This window comes from Symphalangus syndactylus, chromosome 12 (genome assembly GCF_028878055.3).
Source record: "Symphalangus syndactylus isolate Jambi chromosome 12, NHGRI_mSymSyn1-v2.1_pri, whole genome shotgun sequence".
Classification (NCBI taxonomy): domain Eukaryota; kingdom Metazoa; phylum Chordata; class Mammalia; order Primates; family Hylobatidae; genus Symphalangus; species Symphalangus syndactylus.
In genome coordinates this window covers 131406145-131432905 of record NC_072441.2, presented here as the reverse complement: position 1 = coordinate 131432905, position 26761 = coordinate 131406145, and the positions used below count along the sequence as shown (strand labels likewise).

The following is a 26761-nucleotide window of genomic DNA, read 5'->3' as shown; positions in this document are numbered from 1 at the left end:
GGGAGATGGGATCTGTAGTGACTTCAGCTGTGCCTTCTGTCCCTAGGTTGCACTGCCGACGTTGTGTCAACGGCCGTCAGATCCGGCCACCCCCTGATGGTTCTGACTGCACTTCAGACCTGGCTCAGTGGAACCACTGCACTGATAAGTGGGGGCTCCGGGATGAGGTACTCCAGGCTGCCTGGGATGCTGCCTCCACTGCCATCACCTTCGTCTTCCACCAGCGTTCTCATGAGGAGCAGCGGGGCCTCCGCTGATAACCAGCCGGTCTGGGTGTAGCTCTTAGAGGAAGGAGATAGGGAAAAGGGGCTCCTTGCTCCACAGGGCCCTGTTGAATTTTGTTCTCTGGGAGAAAATCATCAAGAAGGGCTGCATGATGTTTGCCCAAAATTTATTTTATAAGAAAAACTTTTTTGGTTAAAAAAAAGAATAAAGGTATGAAAGGGTTTGAGGCCTGAGAGCAGTGTGGTAAGCCCAGCAGGAAAGAAGCCCCCTACACTTCTCTAAAGCCTGGGTGCCTGCTTGAGGAGGGAAGGCAGGAACCTAGGGGCAAGGGAGGGGATCTCTTCAGCAATTATGATGACCACTGTAACCTCCTGGCCCAGGGTTCCCAGGATACTGAGTAAGGGGCCCAAAGACTATAAACCCAGCTGTGAGAATGCCTCTTTGCTGGGCCTCATCAAGGCCTCCAGGACCTCAGTGCAAGGGAAGAAGGAAAAAAGAGAAAAAAGGTGACAGAAAGAGATAGAACTGGTGGTTGGGGTTCTGGGCAGCCCATGCTTCAGCCCCTGCAAGCTGATGGTACCGAGCATGAGACTGTGAGGTACGGGCCCCATCACATGGTGCTAACATAATCTGCGAAGGCCTGGGATGAGTCCCATGAGTCGCTAACCACATGGCAGGTAGCCCGGAGCCGCCGGATGGCTTCCCTGGCTGTGACTGCATCCTGGTCCAGCCAGTTTTGGAAGAGGCGCAGGTGACCAAAGGCTCCACGGCCCCAGCGCTCCAGCCGCTTGGCGAACTCCAGAAGCCCATCTGGCTTGATGCAGTTGGAACTGGTAGGGTGAGATAGATTAGATATCCAGGAAGCGTGAATTCCTGGTCTATATCTGTAGCCCCATCCCTTGTCTTGCCCCTCCCCTCATGTACCTGATGTCCAGCTGACAGAGAGAGGAGGATGAATCCTCTGAGAAAACATCTGCCAAGGCCAGCAGGCCAGCATTCCCTGGAGAGAAGGGGAGAATGCCTGTCACCTCCACCCAAGAACAGGGAACAAGGGTATCCCAACCCAAGTATGGCTGGCAGAAGCCCAGCCCTGCTGGTTCCTGAAGCCCCAGCACAGAAATATCTGTATTCCAACTCCCACGTTCTCAGTGGAGAGGTCTTTGCCTTTATCCAGTGAGTTTTTAGGTCAAAGGCCTAGCTCCTTTCCCCTCTCCCTCCCCAGGGTCTGGCCCCCACCCAGGCGGTTCCCTGGCAGCCGGAGGCCCTTCAGTGTGGAGTTGCCCTTCATAGCAGCAACCATCTCAGGCAGAAATTGGGCTGGGCGCTTCTCAAACAGACGGCAGAAGGAGAAGGTAATCTCTGTCAAGAAAAATTATAGTAAATTCTGATGGCTGCATTAGGACTGGTGCTGCCCCTCCTACCCCAGTTGGCCCTAGCAAGGGGTATTAACATTATAGAGGCCCAAAAAAAGGAAGGAATTTGGACTCTAAGCAAGGCTGGAACTAAATCAGAATCCAAACCAAAGACTGAACCTAAATGTTCCCTATAAGAAGGTTCTCTGCATGGACAATTCTCCATTCACTTCCTTCTTTCCCTATCACTGGCCACCCTCTATGCAGGAGTGGGGATCAGAGAAAAGTCTATGAGGGGAGCCTGGCACAGTACATTTATTTTGCCCCACCACCACCATTTTGTCCACCTCTGAAAGATAAGAGCAACTTTTGGGTGAGGCACTCTAAAAGAGCAATTTCTCACGTTTAGTAGAGGAGGGATTGAGGTTGGGGCTTTTAGAAGGAAAATGATGCAGGTTCTATATCCATTTTATAGTTGAGGACACAAGGCCAAGAAAGGAACAGTGGTTTGCTCACTCAGATAATAGCAGAACCTAGTGAAGACCCAGGAAATGTCCAGGTTCTGAATAACGAACTTACCTTGCAGAGTCAGATTCTGTAGCAAAAAGAGCACCTCGCTCTGACAGTCAGCCAGATTCATGTCATGGAAGCTCAGTCTTTTCAGGGCTAGGTTGTACTCTGGATAGGAGGCAGAGATCATGGACCATGGACCTTAGCTTTCCTAGCGAACAGTGCTAGGTTCCCACCTACTCCTCTCCCTTCACCATTCTGGCTGGGTCCTACCTTTGAGTGTTTGCAAAACAAGCCCAAAATCCTGGGGAGAGGCAAAGGTGGCACTATCCAGGGACAGCTGCTGCAGAGAACCCGAGGCCTTCAGAACGGAGCACAGCAGTGGGGCTGGCTGGGCTCCCCGTGGAAATCCCATCTCCAACTGCTCCAGGCAGTTTTCTGGATATGGTGGGGAAAGAAGATTCCAGCTGGCCATCTCTACCTCACTCCCATAGCAGGTCCCATCCTGTTCTTAAGGGATTCATCTAAAAAATTATTTATTCATTCACTTGTCATTGAGTGCCTACCATATGTCAGCACTATGCTAGATTCTGGGAATTGAGCACTAAATATGAGATTTAGTCCTTGCCCTTGTAAAACTTTTAGACCAGGAAGACAGGCTACCCAGACACAAGCAAATAAAGTATGCAGAGTGGTGGGATAGGAGACATACAAGAACTAAGGGAACATACAGCAGGGGAACTAATCCAGTCTAAAGGTCAGTTCTTTTCTGGAGACCAAGCTGCCTTGGTCACTCTCTGCTGGTCTTATGGTGGTTTAGGCCCTGTCTAGCTCAAGAGTGTCTTAGTGGCAGGCTCTAAAGGGGGAATAGGTTCCAGATAAGCCAGGAATGAGTGATAGAGGAGGTCATTCCCCTTTCCCCATACGAACGCATCTGCACATTTGTGTGGGGATACACGTGCGTGCACACACACAAACACACACAGTGCTTCACCTGGTATCTCCTCATCGCCTATTATGTGGCTAGGGGGCCCTGCATTCCCTGGCACACCAGGGTTGTCCCGCTGGCTTGGGTGGTCAACACGAATAGAGAGGACCCGTAGCAGGGGCAGTGCTCGCACGATAGCACGTGTCAGCTCCAGGATGGGCAGTGGCGAGAACAGGTCACTGAGATGCAGGGCACGGAGGCGACATCCAGCCTGGCCTGACAGGGCCCGCAGGCTATCTAGCAGGCGGAAGATGTTAGAGCCCAGGCCTATGGCAAGAAAGAGATTAAGTCAGAACCATGTGGGAGTGTCAGCAGGGGTAATATATTCAAATACAACTCCAAATACTTTTGGTTACTGGCAAATCTCTTGGGCTTTGGCTCAGCTTATTTAAACCCATTTGTCTTAACTACTCATCCATGTCTTGCTTTTTCCGTAGGTAACCAGCACACTGAGGTCTGCTGTTTTGGGTTATGCCCACAAGAAGCATCAGTCAGGGCAGAGACAAAATTTAGAAGATACAATATGGTGAGGCAGCATGTGGCTACTAGCTGAATGACAGGCACAGACAGTAGCAGGTCTCTGGATTTCTGGGTTCTGAGTAGTTTTCTGAAGAAACTGGCCTTGAAGGAAGGAAGTTTTGGATAGAAGGAGAAGACACAGTCAAGAGTCCCAGCTAGCTGGGAGCGGTGGCTCATGCCTGTAATCCCAGCACTTTGGGAGGCCAAGGTGGGCGGATCACTTGAGGCCAGGAGTTCCAGACCAGCCTGGCGAACATGGTGAAACCCTGTCTCTACTGAAAATACAGAAATTAGCTGGGCTTAGTGGCACATGTCTGTAGTCCCAGCTACTCGGGAGGCTGAGGCAGGAGAATCACTTGAACCCAGGAAACGGAGGTCACAGTGAGCCGAGATCACACCACTGCACTCCGGCTTAGGTGACAAAGCAAGACTCTGTCTCAAAAAAAAAAAAAAAAAAAAAAAAAATCACAGCTAGGAGAGTGCAAGGCATGAATGGGACGCTTGTTTGGCCACATGAGGCTCAGGAAACAGCTCTAGAGGGCAGGGCATTGGAGGCCACATTATGGAAGGGCAAAGGGATGGTTTAACCTATAGGCAATAGGGAGCACCTAAAAACTATGGGGAGTGACAGTGACCCAACTGGGAATACTTAAAAGAATCAATGGGTGGGAATGGGGCAGAAAAAGATAACCAAATCCCACAGCATGGACTAGGATCCAGGAAGGTTAGTTGCTTAATGCCACAGGCAAATAATTCGTTGGACTATGCAGGCTCCTGTTCATTCATTCATTCATTCATTCATTCATTCATTCAACTAAACTACCCAGTGCCTACTAGATACCAAGTTTTTTGCTAGACACTAGTGAGCAGCACATTGCTTTTTTTTCTTACATAGCTTGATAATGTGATGGGAACTGGGGGAATAAAGTACTATGGAATTACAAAGGATGAGTACTTAGTCCAGTTTACATCAGTAAAGGCACTCCAGCTAAGTCCTAAAGAACATAAAGGGGACAGGCTAAAATTTAGGAAGAATGATTGTGGCAGAGGCAACTTGGCATATGTAGAGGCCTGAAGGAGAACAAAAAAATTTCATAATGGCTGGTGTGAGTGTGTGAAGGGAAGCTTTCAAGATACAACTATAGGCCAGGTGTGGTGGCTCACACCTATATAATCCCAGCACTTTGGGAGGCTGAGGTAGGCAGATACCTGAAGTCGGGAGCCCAAGACCAGCCTGGCCAACATAGTGAAACCCCGTCTCTACTAAAAATACAAAAATTAGCTGGGCATGGTGGTGTGTGCCTGTAATCCCAGCTACTGAGGCAGTAGAATTGCTTGGACCCGAGAGGCGGAGGTTGCAGTGAGCCAAGATTGCACCATTGCACTCCAGCCTGGGTGACAAGAGAGACTCCGTGTCAAAAAAAATAAAAAGATACAACTATAGAGGTAACCAGGAGTAAGAATATGAATGACCCCTAAGTAAAATTAAGCCATTGAAAGGTGTTTGCATAAATGAATGACAGGGTCATTTTTGACTGATTTTTGAAAGAATCAAGACTGCATTTTTCAAAGGACGCTTGGGCTGCAGTGCAGATAATGGATTTGTGTGACAAGAGTAAGGAGTCCAGAGGAACTACTGAAATTAGTTCAGGTAGGGGGTAATGGTAGCTTGAATTAAGGATGTAGAGACAGAGAAATAAATGTATTTAACAAATTGTAAAGATAGGGCTGGGCGTACTGGCTCATGACTATAATCTCGGCACTGTAGGAGGCTGAGGTTGGTGGATCACTTGAGGCCAAGAGTTCGAGACCAGCCTGGCCTATATGGGGAAACCCTGTCCTTACTAAAAATATAAAAAACTAGCCTGGTGTGATGGTGCATGCCTGTAATTCCAGGTACTTGGGAGGCTGAGGCACGAGAATCACTTGAACCCAGAAGATAGAGGTTCCAGTGAGCTGAGATTACACCACTGCACTCCAGCCTGGGTGACAGCAAGGCTTTGTCTCAAAAAGGAAAACAGAAAGATAGGGCCTCATGAGCAAATGTGTGGAGTAAGACAATACAGGTTTCTTTGGGCAAGTGAGTAAACTGATCTCATTGAGAACAGAAGGATCGGTATAGTGTGAAGGTGCATTCAAGTTGGATGTAATGAGTTGGGAGGGGTATTGTGGGTTATGAAGTTGTCATGTCTATTAGCTGGATAAATGGGTCTGGAAGTTCAAGAGAAAGATTTGGGGTAATGTCACATAATGGGGAGTCTTTAGCATAGTTGGCCTTTGAAACCACAGGAATGGATGAAATTGTCCAACAAAGGTGCATAAAGTGGGAAAGCTCTGAGGAACTCTGAATAGAGGAGGAGAAAACTTTTTTTTTTTTTTTTTTTTGAGATGGAGCCTCGCTCTGTTGCCCAGGTTAAAGTGCCATCATGCAGTGGCACGATCTCCAGTCACTGAGTAGCTGGGATTACAGGCGCCTACCACCACGCCTGGCTAATTTTTGTATTTTTTTTTTTTTTTTTTTTTTTTTTTTTTTTTTTTTTTTTTTTTTTGAGACGGAGTCTCGCTCTGTCACCCAGGCTGGAGTGCAGTGGCGCGATCTCGGCTCACTGCAAGCTCCGCCTCCTGGGTTCACGCCATTCTCCTGCCTCAGCCTCTCCAAGTAGCTGGGACTACAGGCGCCCGCCACCACGCCCGGCTAATTTTTTGTATTTTTTTTAGTAGAGACGGGGTTTCACCATGGTCTTGATCTCCTGACCTCGTGATCCGCCCGCCTCGGCCTCCCAAAGTGCTGGGATTACAAGCGTGAGCCACCGCGCCCGGCCAATTTTTGTATTTTTAGTAGAGATGGGGTTTCACCATCTTGGCCAGGCTGGTCTTGAACTCCCGACCTCGTGATCCACCCACCTTGACCTCCCAAAGTGCTGGGATTACAGGCGTGAGCCACCGCACCTGGCCAAGAAAACATTTTTTAACATAGTGAAAAAAAAAATTTAATGAAGATTAACAGCAGTAAATCCTGCCAAGAGGAGTTACTGAAAAGTATACATTGGATCTAGTAACAAGGAGGACCCTGATGACACAGGTCCTTGCCAGTGCCGTGGTAGGGGTATAAGAAGCTGCAAGGAGCTGTGAGTAAGAGAAGTGGAAACAGTACAGATAACTAAGGTTGTCAAGAATAGGAGACAATAGAACAGTTTATTAATATGGCATAGAGGGAGGTGGTGGTGGCAGTTTTTGGTGAAGACCTGTTAAAATGCTGATAGGAGAGAGACAGTGGAAAGGAGAGAAGTAGTATAGTTGTTTGAAAGCATGGATCTGCAGTCTGGTTGCCTGGGTTTTGAATCCTAGCTCTACAATTGCTAAGTTATCCTGAGGAAGTCACTTGCCCTCATAGGGTTGTGAGTATTGTTAGATCAAATTATCAAGAATACTTAAAATATGCCAGACACATACTAAGCAGTATATAAAAATTAGTTTGAGAAACAAGCTTCCCTAAGAAGGTAGGATGCTTGTTTCTCAAACTGATAATTTTTATATATTTTGTTGTGAAGCTCTATGCATCTAGAGCACAGGTGGGAGAATTAGCCTTAGAAAGGATGGTGGTCTCTTCCATTCTGGTAAAGAAGGATGAGTGCAGATGGAGAGTTTATAGGCTGCTTAGCAAGCTAAAGAAACTCATGTGTGATGGCTTCTATTTTCTCTGTGAAGTAGGTGAGGTCATCCCTGAGAAGGGAAAAGGAGAGTTTGGAAGTGGTAGGAATGGAAGCTGATGTTGCAAGCACAGTGAAGGTTCATATGAGGTTAATGATCATGAGGATATAGTAACACTGATTTGCATAGTTGTATGATTTGTCTCTCTAGCAGTGTTCAGCAACCTAGGCAGATTGCTGGATTTAGCCGGAGTTGAGGTTTTGCTAGCTGGTCACAAGCAGGAGGGAAATGAGGACTGAGGACTGCTTTGCAGGTTGTTGGTCTGATAAGAAATTGTGTCCCACACCTTGTCTGGACAGCTGCTCTGATATGACTGGTGAGGTGGTGAGGTCAAACTCTAGCCCTGCCTGGGCATGCATATACTATACTGCCCCCACCTGCCCTTGGACTGCCTTCCATATCTAAAACGTATTCATTCTTCAGATTCCAGCTGGCTCGTCTCATTGCCCCTCAGGAACCCTGCTTTCAACAACTAATCAAGTGTATAGACTTTATGTTCCTCTCTTCTAGCACGGACAGACTCCCCTGCTGTGAGGCATACAAGTCTTCCTCTCTAACCTCCTGATCATACTCCCAGTCTGCCCCTCCCACCTCCCTAGAATTAGGCACACAGCTAGTGCTGCTAGGCAATCCAAGCCCAATCCCTGCCACTCCAGGGTGCTCACCATTGTAGGAGAGTGTGAGGCTCTCCAGTGACACCCAGGAGCTCAGCAGGTGGCACAGTGTCAGGGCTGCCTCTGTGGAGAGTGGAACTGTGAATAGCTCCAAGGTGGAGATGCTGCGGAATCTTTGTGAAGCTTCCAGTGCTGGAAGCCCCAGGCAGCTGGGATCTGATCCATCCAAAGCTCCACAAGCCACTTCCCCAATCTCCATCTCTTCACCATCCTCCTTCTCGCCAGCCACAATAAAAACAAAGTCATACAGGTCTTCAGACTCTGCACCAGGCCCCTGACGGGTACGAGCACCCTTCTTCCCTGCAGCTCGCTTGAAACGCTTTAGGGGCTTAGGCTGTGGGGCTGAGCTAGCTGGTGCCCGTTTGTATGAGGATGTAGAAGAAGTGGCAGAGGAGGTGGCTGCTGGAGCAGAAGGTGACCGCTTGGTGCCAGGATCCTCATGGGAGGTGGCTGGGGGGTGCAGCTCCCTCTTAAGGTCTGTTCCGCCTGCTGTCAGGCTCTCCTGTGTGCTCCGGCGTGTTACCCGAGTGGCAGGTGCAGCTCTGGGCATCTGCTTGGCTTCACTCTTACGCCGGCTGGCCATCAGGGCTGCAGCACATCGCTCAGCAGCATCCCGGCGGGGCCGACGTGAGCCCAATAAGAGGGACCCTTCATCTCGGGATGGGGCCCGGCCTCGGGAGGCCTCTCCACAGAGGCGGCAGGGTGGGCCACCAGGCCCTGGTTGCCAGAAGCCAGCACTCATGGTGAGAATAAGGATGAAAAGGGCTGACTCAGGCACAGGCCAGGAGTATAGCGACACTTGACTGACAGCCCCATGGTGAATGAGCTGATGCAACAGCTGCCGAAGTGACTGCTGAGCAGCCACATCAGAGAACAGCAGGTGGCGGAACTTGAGAGTGTGCAGGGAGCTGGCCAGGGTCTCCAGAACCCTGCGGTTGGGCTCAGCCACCAGCTCGGTTGCACCCTGCAGCATGTTACAGATGGTGAGCTGTCGGACATGGCGGGAGCTGTGCAGAAGAGGTGAGAACCGCTGATCACAAAGACGCCTGTCAGAAGACACATCAATGGTTCCACGTAGAACATGGGAAAAAAAGGCCTCCATAAACTTGGCTCGCCAACATGTCACACTCTGAAAAGCAGAAAACATGCCAGACAGCCATGATATATCCATGAAACTGTCCAAATTTCCCTCTCTTCCAATAGCAAACTATTTACTGAGTCAGGAAACACTACAAATTCATTTAATCTTCACATCTCTGAGGTATGATTATTAGCCCTATATTACAGGTAAAACCGAGGCACAAAGAGGTTATCACCTGTGGTCACAAAGGTAAATGGTTGGATTATTTGAACCCAGGAAATCTGGTTCCAGAGACCATGCTTTTATTATAGTGTCTCCACTGAAACACTCACCCCTGTAAGTTCTTCCATGTTTGTTTCTAGAACCTTATCCCAATTATTTTTTCTTTTTTTTTTTATTTTTTCTTTTTAAGATAGAGTCTCACTTTGTAGCCCAGGCTGGAGTGCAGTGGTGTGATCTCAGCTCATTGCAACCTCTGCCTCCCAGGTTCAAGTGATTCTCGTGCCTCAGCCTCCAGAGAAGCTGAGATTACAGGCGCCCACCACCACACCTGGCTAATTTTTGTATTTTTTTTTTAGTAGAGACGGGGTTTCACCATATTGGCCAGGCTGGTCTTGAACTCTAGACCTCAACTGTTCCGTCCACCTTGGCCTCCCAAAGTGCTGGGATTACAGGTGTGAGCCACAGCGCCTAGCCCCTTATCCCAACTTCTTTTTTTTTTTTAGACGGAGTCTCACTGTCGCCCAGGCTGGAGTCCAGTGGTGTGATCTCGGCTCACTGCAAGCTCTGCCTCCCGGGTTCACGCCATTCTCCTGCCTCAGCCTCCCGAGTAGCTGGGACTACAGGCGTCTGCCACCTCGCCCGGCTAATTTTTTGTATTTTTAGTAGAGATGGGGTTTCACCATGTTAGCCAGGATGGTCTCGATCTCCTGACGTCGTGATCTACCCGCCTCGGCCTCCCAAAGTGCTGGGATTACAGGCGTGAGCCACCGCACCTGGCCTCCAACTTACAGGCGTGAGCCACCGCACCTGGCCTCCAACTTCTGATTCTTACCACCACCAGCCCCTTATCACCTACACCTGACCACTAGCTTCCTGATTGCTCTCCCTGTCCCCAAAGTAGTGTTGTAAAATACTAATTACATCATACTGCTTTAAAACCCTGATGTCTCCCTACTGCTCTTCCACCCTCTGCCTGAGAAGCTTTATTTCCCGCATCTTGCTTATGAGAACGCCTTGCTCTAGCCAAACTGGTCACCCCACGGACCCAAACCTGGCCTATGTCCTTTCCTACATCTACCAGAAATGTCTCCATTGCTGAATTAGACTTCCTGAAAGGACTTAGAAACATATCATTTGAGACTTTCTTGTTGGGACTCCTCTGACACTGACTACTCAAGACTAAGAGGCTGGTATGTTGTCTCATGGTGTTGAGTCCCTTTGCCTGTGTACATGTCTTATCCCAGCCAGATTAGAAATTCTTAGAAAGCAGGAACCATATCTTGATTTGTTTCTTCCAAGGCAACAGTTATTTATTTTGATGGATAGGAAATCTCATCAGACTATTCTGCACCTGATCTTAGCCAAAAGGCCGAGAAGCGATTCATCAGACTATTCTGATGTGTTTAATACAACTCTGAATGCAAGTGATTCTCAGCCTTTGGTGCATATCAGAATTCCCTGTGGAGCTTTTCTTCCCCAAAATCCATATACCAGACACCCAGACTTGGTGATTCTATGTTACATCTGAGGTAAGGTCCAAACATCTTTATTATTTGAACCATCCCAGATGATTCTGATGTATATCAGAAGTTAGGAATTAACTGCTAATCCAGAAGGGCACACCAAGACAAAGACAGGTACCAGACCCCAAAGTTTCTAATTTAAGATGATCCCTAAGTCATCTCAGGGGCAGTAGAAAGTCAGGTCCCAGCTCTTTCACTATACTCTGGACTTCTCTGAACCTCTTCCCTCATCTGCAAAATGTGGATAACCTGCTTCACAGGATTGTTGTGAAGATCAAAATGAAGTAGTACAAATTAAAGCACTTTGTAAACTGTAAGATATAAAAAATGTTACTGCTGCCACTGCTATTAGCCTGGATACGATAATGAAATGGAGGCAGAGCCTATTAAGTATGGTGCTCATTCAGACTAAAGCCAAGGCTGTGGGGGCCTGAGGTTCCCCAAGACTAAAACATTTCTTTGATCCTTACCCTGCCTCCATGCATTCCTCCATACTGGAGTGACCCTCAGTTCCTATTTGAGGTTCTTAGAAGGAACTAGGCCTCTGCTGTCCTCAAGCAAAAGTGTCATTCCTGTTGCCTTAGCTATTTCCCCAGACTCCACTTACTGTGGTAATAATTAGGAATGACTTCTTGCTTGAAATAACTGCATAGCAGCAACACAGAAAGGCCTTGCTCATCAGCAGCAGGACATTAAGGGCAGGAAAAACAATACCTGGCAACCAAATCTCTGCTCAACTTTGAGTGAAGGCAAAGAAGGTATCCTTCGGTCCTACCTCACACTAGCACTTTTCCTACAGATTTGCTGGCCCACACCCAGTCTTGAAAAACACTTGCAGGTAACCTTAGCAAGGCTTCAGCTTTATAAGTAAGTTAGTCAGATGGTTATTACAATATCTGGGCCTAAAATATGGACAAAGATGGTGAGCCAAGATACTGTGGCTGTTTCTGGCTATAAGAGGCACACGGAAAACGTAGGTTAGATAGGTAAATACTGGACTTTTTCAGACATGTTAATGGTTCATGAAGACAATGGGAGACAGAATATTTGGAACACCCCAGACAACTGCAGTGAGCAGCATGACACAGTGATCAGGAACATGCACTCCAGAAGCAGGCTGCTTCAACTTGAATCTGGGTCTGCCATTCACTAACTGTAACTTAGGCAAGTCATTTCACCTCTTTCTGCCTTAGTTTCATCATCTATAAAGTGGAAGATCACTATACTGACATCATAGCATTTTTGTGACAGTTAAATGAGTAAAGTTATGACAGCTCTCAGTGGCTTCTTTCTCACAAATTAACATACGAGCAGACAAAAGATCATGAAGTTTCATTCCATCACCACTCTTAAGAAGAATCTATGGGCCGGGCATGGTGGCTCACACCTGTAATCCCGGCACTTTGGGAGGCCGAGGCGGGGGGATTACGAGGTCAGGAGATTGAGACCTTCCTGGCTAACACAGTGAAACCCCGTCTCTACTAAAAATACAAAAAATTAGCTGGGCGAGGTGGCGGGCGCTTGTAGTCCTGGATACTCAGGAGGTGAGGCAGGAGAATGGCGTGAACCCGGGAGGCGGAGCTTGCAGTGAGCTGAGATCGCGCCACTGCACTCCAGCCTGGGTGACAAAGCAAGACTCTGTCTCCAAAAAAAAAAAAAAAGTCTATGCTAAAATTCAAAGCTGAGAGATGCTTGAGATCTAGTCCAGACCACTCATTTTATGGACTCGTATGCTATCACGATGCAAAGTGATTTAGTACTTTGTTTTCTGTGAGGGTAAAGGAAATGAGGCATGATCAATGAGGTGAAGTGACATTTGCTCAACAACACAATCCTTGGCCCATCCTCAATGGGCTGGTAGGGGAAGAGGAAGTGTGTGTACAAACTAGGGAGGGCTAAACATCTTGTGCTAACTTGTTACAGCCAACAATATTCAGAAACTATATTTTGTTCATTGTTTTGCTGATACCAGAAATACTGTGTGTGGATAGAGAAGCAAATGAAAAATCATGGACGAGGCATGGTGACTCATGCATGTAATTGCAGCACTTGAGGATGCCAAGGCGGGCAGATTGCTTGAGTGCATGAGTTTGTGACCAGCCTGGGCAACGTGACAAAACCCTATCTCTACTAAAAATAGAAAAAATGTAGCTGGGCATAGTGGTGCACGCCTGTAATCCAGCTACTTGGGAGGCTGAGGTGGGAGGATCGCCTGAGCCTGGGAGGTTGAGGCTGCAGTGAGCTAAGATCGTGCCACTGCACTCCAGCCTGGGCAACTGGAGTGAGACCGTCTCAAAAAAAGTGTAAACTAACTCTGGAGTATTTACGTATATGACAGTACCTATATATATTTGTTTTTACAACATTGAGACAATTCTGAACAGTTTCAAATGCTGGGCTTTTAAAACATACCATGTATTCAAATATTTTTAGAATATTTTATTTTGAAAATGTGTACCATATGTAATAATACTTGCTGTATTGAATATTTCCGTTGTTTCTAGCTTTTATTTTATTTTATTTTATTTTTTATTTTTTATTTTTTTTTGAGACAGAGTTTCTCTGTTGCCCTGGCCTGGGCTGGAGTGCAGTGGTACAATATTAGCTCACTGCAACCTCCACCTTCCGGGTTCAAGCAATTCTAATTCTTGTGCCTCAGCCTTCCAAGTAGCTGAGACTACAGGCACACACCATGTCCAGCTAATTTTTTGGTATTTTTTAGTAGACGGGGTTTCGCCATGTTGGCCAGGCTGGTCTCAAACTCCTGAGCTCAGGTGATCTACCCGCCTTGGCCTCCCAAAGTGTTGGGATTACAGGCATGAGCCACCATGCCCGGCCTGTTTCTAGTTTTTTTTTTTTTTTTTTTTTTTTAAGACATTCTCGCTCTGTTGCCCAGTACAGTGGCACGATCTCGGCTCGCTGCAACCTCCATCTCCCAGGTTCAAGCTATTCTCCTGCCTCAGCCTCCCGAGTAGCTGGGATTACAGGCACGTGCCACCACACCCAACTAAATTTTGTATTTTTGGTAAAGATGGGGTTTCGCCATGTTGGCCAGGCTGGTCTTGAACTCCTGACCTCAAGTTATCTGCCCGCCTTGGCCTCCCAAAGTGCTGGGATTACAGGTGTGAGCCACGGTGCCTGACCCTGTTACTAGCTTTTTTATATTAAACTCTTCTGTAATAAACATCTGGAAATAAATCTTCATGAGTATCTCAATTTTTATATACTATAAATTCTAAGAAGTAGAACTTATAGCCAAATTTTTTTTTTAAGAGACAAGGTCTTGCCCCATCACCCAGGGCTGCAGTGTAGTGGTGAGATCATAGCTCACTGTAGCCTTGAACTCTGGGGCTCATGCAATCTTCCTGTCTCAGCCTCCCAAGTAGTAGGGACTATAGACGCATGCCACTATGCACAGCTAATTTTTAAATTTTTTCTGTAGAGATAAGGTCTCATTATGTTGCCCCAGCTGGTCTTTTTTTTTTTTTTTTTTTGAGATGGAGTCTTGCTCTGTCGCCCAGGCTGGAGTGCAGTGGCGCAATCTTGGCTCACTGCAACCTCCACCTCCCAGGCTCAAGTGATACTCCTGCCTCAGCCTCTTGAGTAGCTGGAACTACAGGCATGCATCACCACACCTGGCTAATTTTTGTATTTTTAGTAGAGACGGAGTTTCACCATATTGGCCAGGCTGGTCTTGAACTCCTGACCTCAGGTGATCCACCTGCCTCGGCCTCTCAAAGTGCTGGGATTACAGATGTGAGCCACCATGCCCAGCCTCAATTTTCTGGGGAGGAGAGGGTCTCTGTCAGCCAGGCTGGAGTGCAGTGGTGCTATTATAGTTCACTGCAGCCTCAACCTCCTGGGCTCAAGTGATCCTCCTACCTCAGCTTCCCAGTTAGCTGGGAGGTACATGCCAACATGCCCAGCTAATTTTAAAAATTATTGCAGGCCAGCCAGTGGCTTATACCTGTAATCCCAGCACTTTGGGAGGCCAAGGCGGGTGGATCACTTGAGGTCAGGAGTTCGAGACCAGCCTGGCCAATGTGGTGAAACCTCGTCTCTACTAAAAATACAAAAAGTAGCCGGGCTGATGGGCGCCTGTAATCTCAGCTACCTGGGCCAAGATCATACCACTGTACTCCAGCCTGGGCGACAGAGAGAGACTCTGTCTCAAAAAACAAATTATTGTAGAGATGGGGTCTCTCTGTGTTGCCCAGCCTGGTCTCGAATTCATGGGCTCAAGTGATCCCCTTGACTTGGTGTTCTAAAGTCTGGAATTACAGGTAAGAGCCACCACATCCAGCCAGCCTAGATATTTTAAAATCTGAACAAATATTACCAGATTGCCTATCAAGAAAGTTACAACAATTTCTGTTCCCTCCAATAGCATATTAAAATGCAAATTTCACCCACCCGTGGCCAAACCTAGGCATTACCTTTGCAATGAAAACCAAATCAAAACAAGACTTTACTAAACTAAGAGGTGAAATAGGGATTTTACTTTCTGTTTTATCATGAGACTTAACATTTTTCACTTTACTGGGGATTTTTGTGTATTTCATGATGTGTCCAAATCCTTACTCATTTTATTTTACTGGGATATTTGTCTTTTTATTTTGTGTCCCTTCGTTTTGCAAATATTGTTGCAAATGTTCTTTCCCAGTGTATTTACCTTTTAAAATTTGGTTATGGTGTTGGCATTTTTTTAATTTAATGAATACAAAGTCCTGAAGATAGTGTTAGCATTTTATGTGGTTAAATACGTCTGTATCTTCTTTCTTGGTTCTGTGCATATAATAATTAGCACTCTCGGCTGGGCACGGTGGCTCACACCTGTAATCCCACCACTTTGGGAGGCCGAGGTGGGTGGATCACGAGGTCAAGAGATGGAGACCATCCTGGCCAACATGGTGAAACCTCATCTTTACTAAAAATGCAAAAATTAGCTGGGCATGGTGGCATATGCCTGTAGTCCCAGCTACTTGGGAGAGTGAGGCAGGAGAGTCACTTGAACCCGGGAGGCAGAGGTTGCAGTGAGCTGAGATCGCACCACTGCACTCCAGCCTGCGACAGAGCAAGACTTCGTCTAAAAAAAAAAAAAAAAAAATTAGTACTCTCTCCATCCTGAGATTAGGATGGTTACTTTTATTTTTTTTAAGTTGTTTTGTGCTCATTTTTTTTGACACAGGGTTATGACACTGCAGTGCAGTGTCATTATCACTGCTCACTGCAGCCTTGACCCCTGACGCTCAATTGATCCTCCTGCCTCAGCCTCCCGAATAGCTGGGACTAGAGGCGCACACCAGCACCCCCAGTTAACTTTTGTATTTTTTGTAGAGACAAGGTGTTGTCATGTTGCCCAGGTTGTTCTTGAACTCCTGCGCTCAAGCAATCTGACGACCTTGGCATCCCAAAGTTTTTCTGGGATTGTAGGCATGAGCCATCACACCCGGCCTGATTTGTGCTTTTACTTTTGTTTATTGGTTTTATTATTTTTGGAGACGGAGTCTCACTCTGTCACCCAGGCTGGAGTGCAATGGAGCAATCTAGTCTCACTGCAACCTCTGCCTCTTGGGTTCAAGTGATTCTCATGCCTCAGCCTCCCAAGGAGCTTGGATTACAGGTGTGCGCCACCACGCCCGGCTAATTTTTGTATTTTCATTTTTTGTTTGTTTGTTTTTTTTTGAGTCAGAGTCTCACTATGTTGCCGAGGCTGGAGTGCAGTGGTGCAATCTCGGCTCATTGCAACCTCTGCCTCCTGGGTTCAAGCAATTCTGCCTCAGCCTCCCCAGTATTAATCCCAGAGTAGCTGGGATTACAGGCATGCACCACCATGCCTGATTTTCAGTAGAGACAGGGTTTCACCATGTGCGCCAGGCTGGTCTCAACTCCTGACCCTCAAGTGATCTGCCCACCTTGGCCTCCCAAAGTACTGGGATTACAGGTATAAGCCACTGCGCTCAGCCTAAGTTTTATATTTTTAGTAGAGATGGGGTTTCGCCATGTTGGCCAGGCTGGTCTCAACTCCTGACCTCAAGTGATCTGCCCACCTCGGCCTCCCAAAGTGCTGGGATTACAGGTGTGAGCCACCACACCTGGCCTGTTGGTTTTATTCTTTTTTAAATTTTTTTTTCCTATTCTTTGATGTTGAAACTGATTTTTTGTTGTTTTTGTTTTCAGACAAGGTCTGGCTCTATTGCCCAGGCTGGAGGGCGATGGTGTGATCTCGGCTCATTGCAACCTCTGTCTCCTAGGCTCTCTCCCACCTCAGCCTCCTGAGTAGCTGGGACTACAGGTGCACACCATCACACCAGGATAATTTTTCTATTTTTTGTAGAGACGGGGTTTCTCCATGTTGCCCAGGTTGGTCTCAAACTCGTAAGCTCAAGCAATCCACCCACCTTGGCCTCCCAAAGTGCTGGGATTACAGGTGTGAGCTACGGTGCCCAGCCTTTTCTTTTTTTTTTTTTTTCTAAGAGATGTGGTTTTGCGCTGTCACCCAGGCTGGAGTGTAGTGGCATGATCACAGCCTCCAACTCCTAGGCTCAAGCTGTTCCTCTCACTTCAGCCTCTGGAGTAGCTGGGATTATAGATGTGAGCCACTGTACCCAACTCTTGTGCCTTTACTTTTTACAACTAATTCTTTTTTTTTTGAGTCGGAGTCTTGCTCTGCTGCCCAGGCTGGAGTGCAATGGTGTGATCTCGGCTCACTGCAACCTCTGCCTCCTGGGTTCGAGCAATTCTCCTGCCTCAGCCTCTTGAGTAGCTGGAACTAAAGGCACGTGCCACCATGCCCAGCTAATTTTTGTATTTTCAGTAGAGACGGGGATTCACCATGTTGGCCAGGCTGGTCTTGAACTCCTGACCTCGTGATCCACCCACGTTGGCCTCTCAAAGTGCTGGCATTATAGGCGTGAGCCACTGTGCCTGGCCACAACTTATTGTTTATACAGAAGTCATTAGAGTATACTGTAAAGTGAGGCTCTAACTTAACTTTTTCCAAATAGCTAACCAATTGCTACAGAATAATTTATTGGGTAAATCTTAATTTATTCATTGCTTTTTCTCCAGAGTATCTATTCTATTATACAGATCTTTTTTTATTTGTTACGTTTTTTGAGACAGGGTCTCTTTCCTGTTGCCCAGGCTGGAGTACAGTGGTGCGATCTTGGCTCACTGCAGCCTCGACTACCCAGGCTCAGGTGATCCTCCTACCTTAGTCTCTCGAGTAGCTGGGACTACAGGCGTGTGCCACCATGCCCAGCCAGTTCTTTGTATTTTTAGTAGAGACAAGGTCTTGCCATGTTGCCCAGGCTGGCCTTGAGCTCCTGGGTTCAAGCGATCCACCTGCCTTAGCCTCCCAAAGTGCTAAGATTACAGGTGTGAGCCACCGTGCCTGAACTTACAGATCTCTTTATATACCCCAGTACAATACGGTTTGAAATATTATTGCTTTATAAGCATTCTATATCTATCTTGTTCACCATTGTATCCCTGGAACCTAGCATAATGCATGGAACTGAGCAGGCACTGAATAAGTGTTTATGACTTATGAGCTGAAGGCTATTGTCATGCAAAAGTGGGAAGCGGGAAGACACCCTCTGGAATGGATATGCTCCAAGTTAGGACCTCTGCCTAACTGACTGTTGGGCCACCAAGCCTGGGGCCTCTAAATGCTCTGAAATGCTTTGAGCCAAGAAGACAGAAAGCTTTATCCAAGAGAAAAATATAATCTTTATCACCTGCTGGTCAACTATACTGCTTGTGAAATACTGGAACAAAGTGAATCTGATGTTTCCTTAAAGATAGCAAAAAGCAGTTACTGTTTTCTAATATTCTTGAGTCTGCTTCTCTTCCACATAAGGCCTGGTGTCCTCATTCTGAACTCCAAGGGTTGCAGTCCAGATTTGGAAGTGAATAAGCTGAAGGAGATGGGGTTCAATATTACTGAACCCAGTGCATCCCCAGAAATTAAATCTCCAATTCTCGACATTAGCTTTTTTTCCACCTGTTATTTGGCCTCATTCACCATAGAAGGCCCAGTTCAAATACTACTTCCTAGGAAAGACTTTCTTGTTCTCTTCTCTCTCAACCTCCTTACTATCCTCTATTACACCACTTATCCTATCATATGTGATCTATTTGTAGATTTCCCTATTAAACTGGTAGGTCCTTGCCGGGCGCGGTGGCTCATGCCTGTAATCCCAGCACTTTTGGAGGCCAAGGTGGGCGGATCAGTTGAGGTCAGGAGTTTGAGACCAGCCTGACCAACATGGAGAAAACCTGTCTCTATTAAACATACAAAAAAATTAGCTGGGCGTGGTGGTGCATGCCTGTAATCCCAGCTACTTGGGAGGCTGAGGCAGGAGAATTGCTTGAACCTGGGAGGCAGAGGTTGCAGTGAGCCAAGTTCGCACCATTGCACTCCAGCGTGGATAACAAGAGCAAAACTCCGTCTCAAACAAAACAAAGCAAAACTGTTAGGTCTTTAAGATTAGAGGCTGCGTCTATTCTTCCAATATCTAGTGTAAGATCTGGTACCTGGTTAAGTTTCAGTAAATGTTTATTGAACTAAATCTACCCTGTCACCTAGTTATGGGTCAGCAAAAGAAACTGCTTAAATGAGAGCTCCAGTGATTTATATCTGTATCAGTGAATAATAGAATCTCAGGGCTAAAAGGAGCTCTAAAAGTCATCTTGTGCAACCCCTTTTACAATGCTGAATCCCCTGCAGAACACCCTTGTGTCAAGGAGTTATACAGACTCCATTTGAACTTAGTGATGGGAAGTTTATTACCTCTAGAATTAGCTTGTTTCATAAGCTCAGGGTTTAAGCTTTATGTAAACTTCAGGTTAGCAAAAATGTATCTTCCATTAGCTTCCATCCAGAACAAGTCTATTAATCCCTCCTTCATATGACAGCCATTCATATATTTCAAGATGGGTCATGTTTCCCAAGTCTTCTCTTTTTCAGGAAAAACATCTCCAGTTGTCCCAATGTGACTCACATAATGTGGCTTTGACTTCTTTCTCCATACTCCATGGGTAGCCTGACCATTGCAGAGCTAGGCAGGACTGTTGTCCACCTTGTCCTTCAGCCTATACTATATTTACATTAGTTCACACAGCTCAAGGTATAGTCGTTATAAGTGGCTTCAACACACTGTTGACTAAACTCCCTTAATCTTTTTTATACAAGCTGTTACTAATCAGACTCCTTTATCCCTCATCCTGAGGCCATGCAATTGGAACTTTTAAAACTCATTGAAGTATTGGTGTATTCTATTAAATTTCATTTTGTTAGATTTGACCACTGCACCAACACCATCAAGAACTCTAGGAATCCGGGCTCTGCCATCCATTGTGATCACTAACTTTCCCTGTTTTGTGTCCCCTGCAAATATGGTGAGCAAGCAATTCAGTGACAAATGCCAAATGGACCAAAACCTTGTGACAAGCCATCAGAACCCTCCTCCCAAATCCATTCCATCATTGCCTCTGCACTTTATCAGTACCCAGCTTGTGTTTGTGTGCCATTCCTGCTTTTACCATGCAAAATCAGGCTAGCATTCTACCTGATAACTTACTTCCAAACTGGAAGGCCTTGTCTTCATCAGTTCATCCCAGAGTCGGCGCCAGATGGCCTGAGTTGAGAGGCCTGTAAGGAGAAATATCACACTTGGCTGCTTGCTGGCCACCACGAGTAAAGTACATCAACCTTTTATGTTGTTTTCCGGGTTCACAGGAGCAATATGGCAGAGTGATTAAGAGCACTGGCTCTAAAGACAGATTGCCTGGGTGTGAATATCAGCAAACTACACTCCAGCTATGTGACTTTGCGCAAGTTACTTAATTTATCTGTGGTTCAGTTTCCCCATCTGTAAAATGTTAATAACAGCTATTTCATAGGGTTGTTGAAAGGATTAGAGTAAATGAGTTTCTCTGGGTAAAGTGCCTAGGACAATGCTTGACACATTAGGGTTAAATGTTACCTGTTAACAGATGTGTCTAATGAGGGGAGGAAGCTTGGTAAAATAGAGAAACTAAGATTCAGAAGATCTGGGTTGTTCTGGCTTTGCTATTAATTGTGGTGTGCCTGTGTCTCACTTTTATCAGTATAATAAAGATCATATACTTGGCTTTGTGTTTCACAGGACACTGAGGAATGAGGAAGAAAAATAGGTGTGAAGGTACTTTTTGAAAAGCATGAAGTTCTAGCAGGTATCAGGGGTAATATTTACCTGAAGAACATTATGGTGCCTTGCTCATAATCATTGACTGAGAAAGAGACAGAAAGATACTCACCTTTCTTGAGGGCAGTTTCCTCAATCCTCTCCAAGTAATATATATTGAGCAGAGGTAGGATGCTTTGAAGTATTGGGCCTGGAAGGGCTACAAAAATCAAAACAAAAGTTTACTTTTCCTCCCCTCCCACTCCCACCCAAGAGGGTTCCAACTATTATTTATTCTACTGGAAAGGAAAATGGAAGGGTAGACTTCTCATTTGACAAATGGAACTTCTAGAAGCTAATCTAGATCTGTTCCAAACTCTAGTCCACTTATCTTCAGCCACTCAGTTGGAAGCTGGAATTTCAGGGGCAAGGGTGTGATCATCCCACAAAACAAACTGACATGCTAAATGAGCTTGACATGCTTATTTAGGAGCTGGTCAGTTCACTTCTGCCTAAGCAAAATGAACCATTTGGCATTGAAAAGGACCTACTCAATATGTGTGATAAAAGGTCTTTCATAATCTGCCCTGCTAGTATCAGCTCCCTGCTTTGCCTCCTACATTTCAGCCACACTTAACTACTTTTTCATTTACCTAACATATTATGCCGCTTTCTGCCCCTGTACCTTTGTCATGCTGTTCTTTCCAACAGGAATGTCCTTTGTCTTGCTGTTGTAATAGGAATGTCGTTGCCACTTTCAGTATATCAACTACTCATCTTTCAAGTATCACATGCCCTTTATTAAGTCTTTCCTGAATTCCTTTCCCATTTTTCCAGATTAACCACTACCATCCTTTGGGCTACTGCTATATCCTGAACTAGTACTTTCCTATGAAGAATAGAAACAATTCATGTCTCTAAAGTCAATATATCTTAAAAACAAAACCTGCTCTTGCCAACTTCTCTAGTTCTAAGAGCCGTTATAGTATAGTGTCTAAAGGGTTTGGCCTCTAGAGTAGGACAAATCTGGGTGAAATCCTAACTACTTAGTTAAATGTGAATCCTTGGACAAATTATTTAAGCCTCTTTAAGCCTTAGTTTCTTCAACTGGAAAAAAATGGAGGCCGGGCACAGTGGTTCACACTTGTAATCCCAGCACTTTGGAAGGCTAAGACAAGAGGATCGCTTAAGCCCAGGAGTTCGAGGCTACAGTGATCACACCACTGTACTTGAGCCCAGGTAACAGAGTGAGAACCCCATCTCAAAACAAAACAAAAATTAGCAGACTGTGATGGTGTGGACCTGTGGTCACAGCTACTTGGGAGGCTAAGGTGGGAGGATGGCTGGAGCCCAGGAGGTTGAGACTGAAGTGAGCTGTGCTTAGACCACTGCACTCCAGCCTGGGTGACAGAACAAGACCCTGCCTCAAAAAATAAAAAATAGGTGGGATGCAATGGCTCACACCTGTAATCCCAGCACTTTGGGAGGCCAAGGCGGGCAGATCACTTGAGATCAGGAGTTTGAGACCAGCCTGACCAACATGGTGAAATCCCATCTCTACTAAAAATACAAAAATTAGCCAGGTGTAATGATGCACGCCTGTAATCCCAGCTACTTGGGAGGCTGAGGCACGAGAATCGCTTGAACTCAGGAGGTAGAGATTGCAGTGAGCCAAGATGGCACCATTGCACTCCAGCCTGGGCGACAGAGCAAGACTCTGTCTCAAAACTAAACTAAAATAAAATAAAATAAAATAAAATAAAATAAAATAAAATAGAGAAACAGTAATTAACTCATGACATTGTTGTGAAGATCATGCTTATAATCTGTTTAAAACAATGCCCAGGGCTGGGTGCTGTGGCTCACGCTTGTAATCCCAGCACTTTGGGAGGCCGAGGCGGGCGGATCATGAAGTCAGGAGATCGAGACCATGGTGAAACCCCGTCTCTACTAAAAATACAAAAAAAAATTAGCCGGGCGTGGTGGTGGGCGCCTGTAGTCCCAGCTACTTGGAGAGGCTGAGGCAGGAGAATGGCGTGAACCCGGGAGGCGGAGCTTGCAGTGAGCCGAGATTGCGCCACTGCACTCCAGCCTGGGCGACAGAGCGAGACTCCGTCTCAAAAATAAATAAATAAATAAATAAATAAATAAAACAATGCCCAGCCATAATAAGCTCACTAAATGTTCTTGTTATTTTTATCCTGTCAATGGCATCTCTGTCCAATCAAGAACAAGTCAAACTCACACCTGTAATTCCTGTAACCTTTGGAGGTCGAGGTAGGGGGCATTGCTTAAGCCCAGGAGTTTGAGACTAGCCTGGGCAACATGGCAAAACCCCATCTCTACCAAAAATGCAAAAAAAATTAGATAGGTGTTGTGGGGCACGTCTGTGGTCCCAGCAACTCGGGAGGCTGAGGTGGGAGAATTGCTTGAGCCCAGAAGACAGAGGTGGCAGTGAGCTGATATCATGCCACTGCACTCCAGCCTGGGTGACAGAGTGAGACCCCATCTCAAAGAAAAAGAACAAGTCTAAGATCTTGGAGTATACCAAAACTTCCGCTCCAGGGTCTCTTTTTATCTTTACAGAATAACTGAATCTTGACATCCAAGAATCTAGTATAATTATTTGTACATAGTAGGTCCTCGATGTACCGGCTGAATGAAAGTGTTAATTCCCTATGCTTTTACACGAATATAGTCCACATCACCTTTCATCTGGTCTATTACAACAGCCTAACTGCTGTCCTTCACTTCAGTCTCTATCCAGTCCCTCTTCATCCTGCTCTTGGTGATGACATTACCCTCTTCAAAAACCCTTGGAGGTCTCTCTGCTGCATTCATGATCAAGTCCAAACTTCACATCCTGGTATTCAAGGTGTATAATATACCTTATTCTAAAGTTTCCTCATTGTACCCTTTCCTGCTGCCTCTATACACCCGTTGCCCCAACTCCTTACACAAAGCGATGCTAGTCCACTACCTCCAGGAAGCCTTTCCTGGCTGTTAGCCCACACTGAGACCTTCCTCCAAAATAGCAATGCTTAGCAGGCCTCTTCCTTGGCTACTCTCCTAAAAGGCCTCATTTGATTCAGCTTTTTCTGGTCTAGGCCCACAGGGGCTCTTCCTCCCCAGTCTCCTCTCAACTTGGCTGCGGGCTCAGCCAGTAATGGGATGGTGGTATGTACAGCAGTGGTGGGGGAGGGAGAAGGGGAAAGGGAGATTCAGTAAACTGTCAATTGTTTTGGGGGGAAGAGGCAACACGGGAAGAAGTTCCTCCAGAGCCTTACCCCTTTTCCCTCTAGTTAGCCATCTCTTCTCGCAGCTACAGGAATTCTCATACCCGGTTACTCACAAACTCCTCTCTTCCTTTCTCCATTCTTCTTAAGCCGGGATTTTCCTTGCTTCTTTCTAGCCTGCACCTTTAATGCTGCTGCATCCCAACCTGGGCCTCCACACCCAGTCATCTTCCTTTTTAGCCAGTCTTAGCATCCCAGAAGCTCCAGGCGGAAAAGCCAGACCCTCTCTGCCTTCTTCCCCATGACCTAGGACTTTTCTGAGCTCCCTGCTCAGCTCCACGGAGCCTTTCCTCCTGTTCCCCATGGGTCGGCCTGCCCCTTGTCTTCTCAGCCGCTGGCTGGCCTGGGGCCTCCACTGTCCCCTCTGCACACCGGCCCGACTTCTAACAGCCTCTTCCACCACCACTATGCAGGACACTCAGGCCTCACGGTACTGGGCTCCACTCCCACAGCCAAGGGCCTCCCCGACCACCCTCCAGCTTATCCCGGAGCTTCAGTCCCCCCAAACTCCAGGGCCTTTTCCCCACACCCCCTCCTCATGGCGTAACTCAAACTCCGCGCCCTGCAACCTCGAGTCCTCAAAGTCCTCACTCCTGTCCTGACCAGGGCCTTCCTCCTGCAAAGACGCCACGGCCACCCGCAAGGCCTCCTGGTGGAACCTCCCCCGCGCTGCCTCCAGGCCCGGGGCCTGCTCTCCTGCCCCCCTCCCCAGCAGGCCTCGGCCGGGCCTGCCACCTCTTCGCCCAACTCCAGCCCCGGCCTCCCGACCCCACCCTCACACCAGCAGCCTCTCAGGCCCGAGGCCTCCCCTGTCCCCAGCGCGGTTAGGCCTGCTTGGCCTCACTTTCCCCTCTTTCACTCGCCCCACGTCGGACCCCAGTTTCCCTCGTCAGCGGCCAGGCCGCGGCCGGCGGTCCCCAACCCACAGCTCCGCCTCCCAGCCCAACTGGCCGGTTCGCCCTCCCCGGCCGTTCATCCCGGTGCCCCAAGCCGCCCTCCATCCAGGCACGGCCCTTTGGTCCCGGCCGCCCTCAGGCCTGGGGCCCCCGTTCACTCCCATTCAGCCCAAGGCCTCTTGGCGGCGCCGCGCCCCCTGCCACGGCAGCCCGGCAGTCCGGGATCCCCGGGCCGTCGCCCCGCTTGGGGCCTCCTTGGCCCTTCCCGCCTGTCCGTCATTCGAGCCTCCCTCGCTTGTTTAAGCCGCTCTGGCCCCCCCTCCACTCGCTCTCCGGTCCCTCCTCGCCGCTCGACCCGATCCGAGTGGCCTCCGGCGCTCCCTGTCCTGCGGGTCGCTCGGTCGCTCAGTCAGTTTGGCACCCGAGACCCCGGTTGTCGGTTCGCTCCCGTCAGCCCTGGGCCGTCAGACAGGCCGCGGCGCCCCGAGCCTTTCGGCCTCTCCCCCTGCCCCATTCCCTCGCTCTCCAATCTGCTGTCCTCCCCTCCGCCCATCGGCTTGGCCTCCGGAATCTCGACCCCCGTGGCGTGTCAGGCAGATACTGGAGTCCCGGGGCCATCAGTCAGTTTCGGTGGCCCCGGGCCTGGCCTCCTGGCCTTAGGCCGGGCCTCCTAACCTCGGCCCCTGCCCCAGGGCAGCCAGACCATCGCTGCCCACCGGTTCGACATCCGAGACTCCCCTGCCTGGCCCAGCCGAGTGTCAGTTCGCGGCCCACAGCCTCAGTCCAGCCTCAGTCGCCCGGGCCCAGACTGCTTCGCTCCAGACCGGGCCTCCTGGCCTCGCCCCCCGCGCCCCCGAGCCAGGCCGCGGTGCGGGTCAGCCTGCCCATTAGGTCTCCGTCTTTACTCTGTCCAGCCCTGTCAGTCACAAAATTCATGCTCCGACCCTACGAGCTGGCTTTCAGTGCCCCAGGCTGGGCCTTGCCCCGGGCCTCCCGGCCTCGCCCCCCGCGCCCCCCGGCCGCTGGGCCGCCCCCTGCTCTTAGCCAGAGGTAGCCCCTCACCCCGCGACTTACCCCACACCCCGCTCTCCAGAACCCCCATATGGGCGCTCACCGCCCGCCCGCACAGCTCGAACAGGGCGGGGGGAGCGTTGGGGCCCGAGGCCGAGCTCTTCGCTGGCGCCGCCTCCCGGGACGTGGCCTCCATGGTCGTTGCCGCCGCTACCTCACAGAACCAGCAACTCCGGGCGCGCCAGGCCTCGGGCGCCGCCATCTTGGGGAGGTGCGCGAGCCCGAGAGTGTCGCCCGCGGACCGCCATCTTGAAAAGGTCAGCAGTTAGGACGGCTCCATAAGCGATATGGGGAAGAATGTGAATTATGCTAAAGGAATTTCGAATAAATTAGCACACTTCCCAAGTCTCTTAGAAGCTACTATTTTAGATAAACTCCTAGATCAATTATACTTGGGTCTGGTGTGACCAAGGGGATGTTTCTTAGCAAAGCCTCCTCAGGTGCAAACATCAGCTACCCCTAACCCCTGCCTGCGGCTGGTAGTACATGCCAATCTGAGCATGTGTTCGCGACCACGATGA

The 26761-nt window shown here is 48.1% G+C and overlaps 2 protein-coding genes across 13 annotated transcripts in view; one reads left to right on the top strand and one right to left on the bottom strand.

Annotated features, from left to right (window-relative positions):
• Nucleotides 1-447, top strand: part of RAD54L (RAD54 like) — a 35676-nt gene extending 35229 nt beyond the window's left edge. For all 12 annotated transcript variants that reach the window (XM_055255435.2, XM_063627628.1, XM_063627632.1 and 9 more), the window contains one exon: nt 47-447. In XM_055255435.2, the coding sequence (XP_055111410.1) occupies nt 47-257 (211 nt within the window). In that variant the 3' untranslated portion in view covers nt 258-447. The remainder of the gene's footprint in view (nt 1-46) is intronic.
• LRRC41 (leucine rich repeat containing 41) lies at nt 375-26759 on the bottom strand. The gene is made up of 10 exons (XM_055255433.2): nt 26244-26759; nt 21111-21197; nt 20393-20463; nt 7971-9108; nt 3082-3342; nt 2361-2525; nt 2157-2255; nt 1462-1584; nt 1150-1225; nt 375-1055 (listed from the first exon to the last, which is right to left on the bottom strand). Exons 1-10 carry the CDS (start codon nt 26440-26442, stop codon nt 836-838), a joined length of 2439 nt encoding a protein of 812 aa, XP_055111408.1. The 5' UTR covers nt 26443-26759; the 3' UTR covers nt 375-835.
• Between the last annotated feature and the right edge of the window lie 2 nt (nt 26760-26761).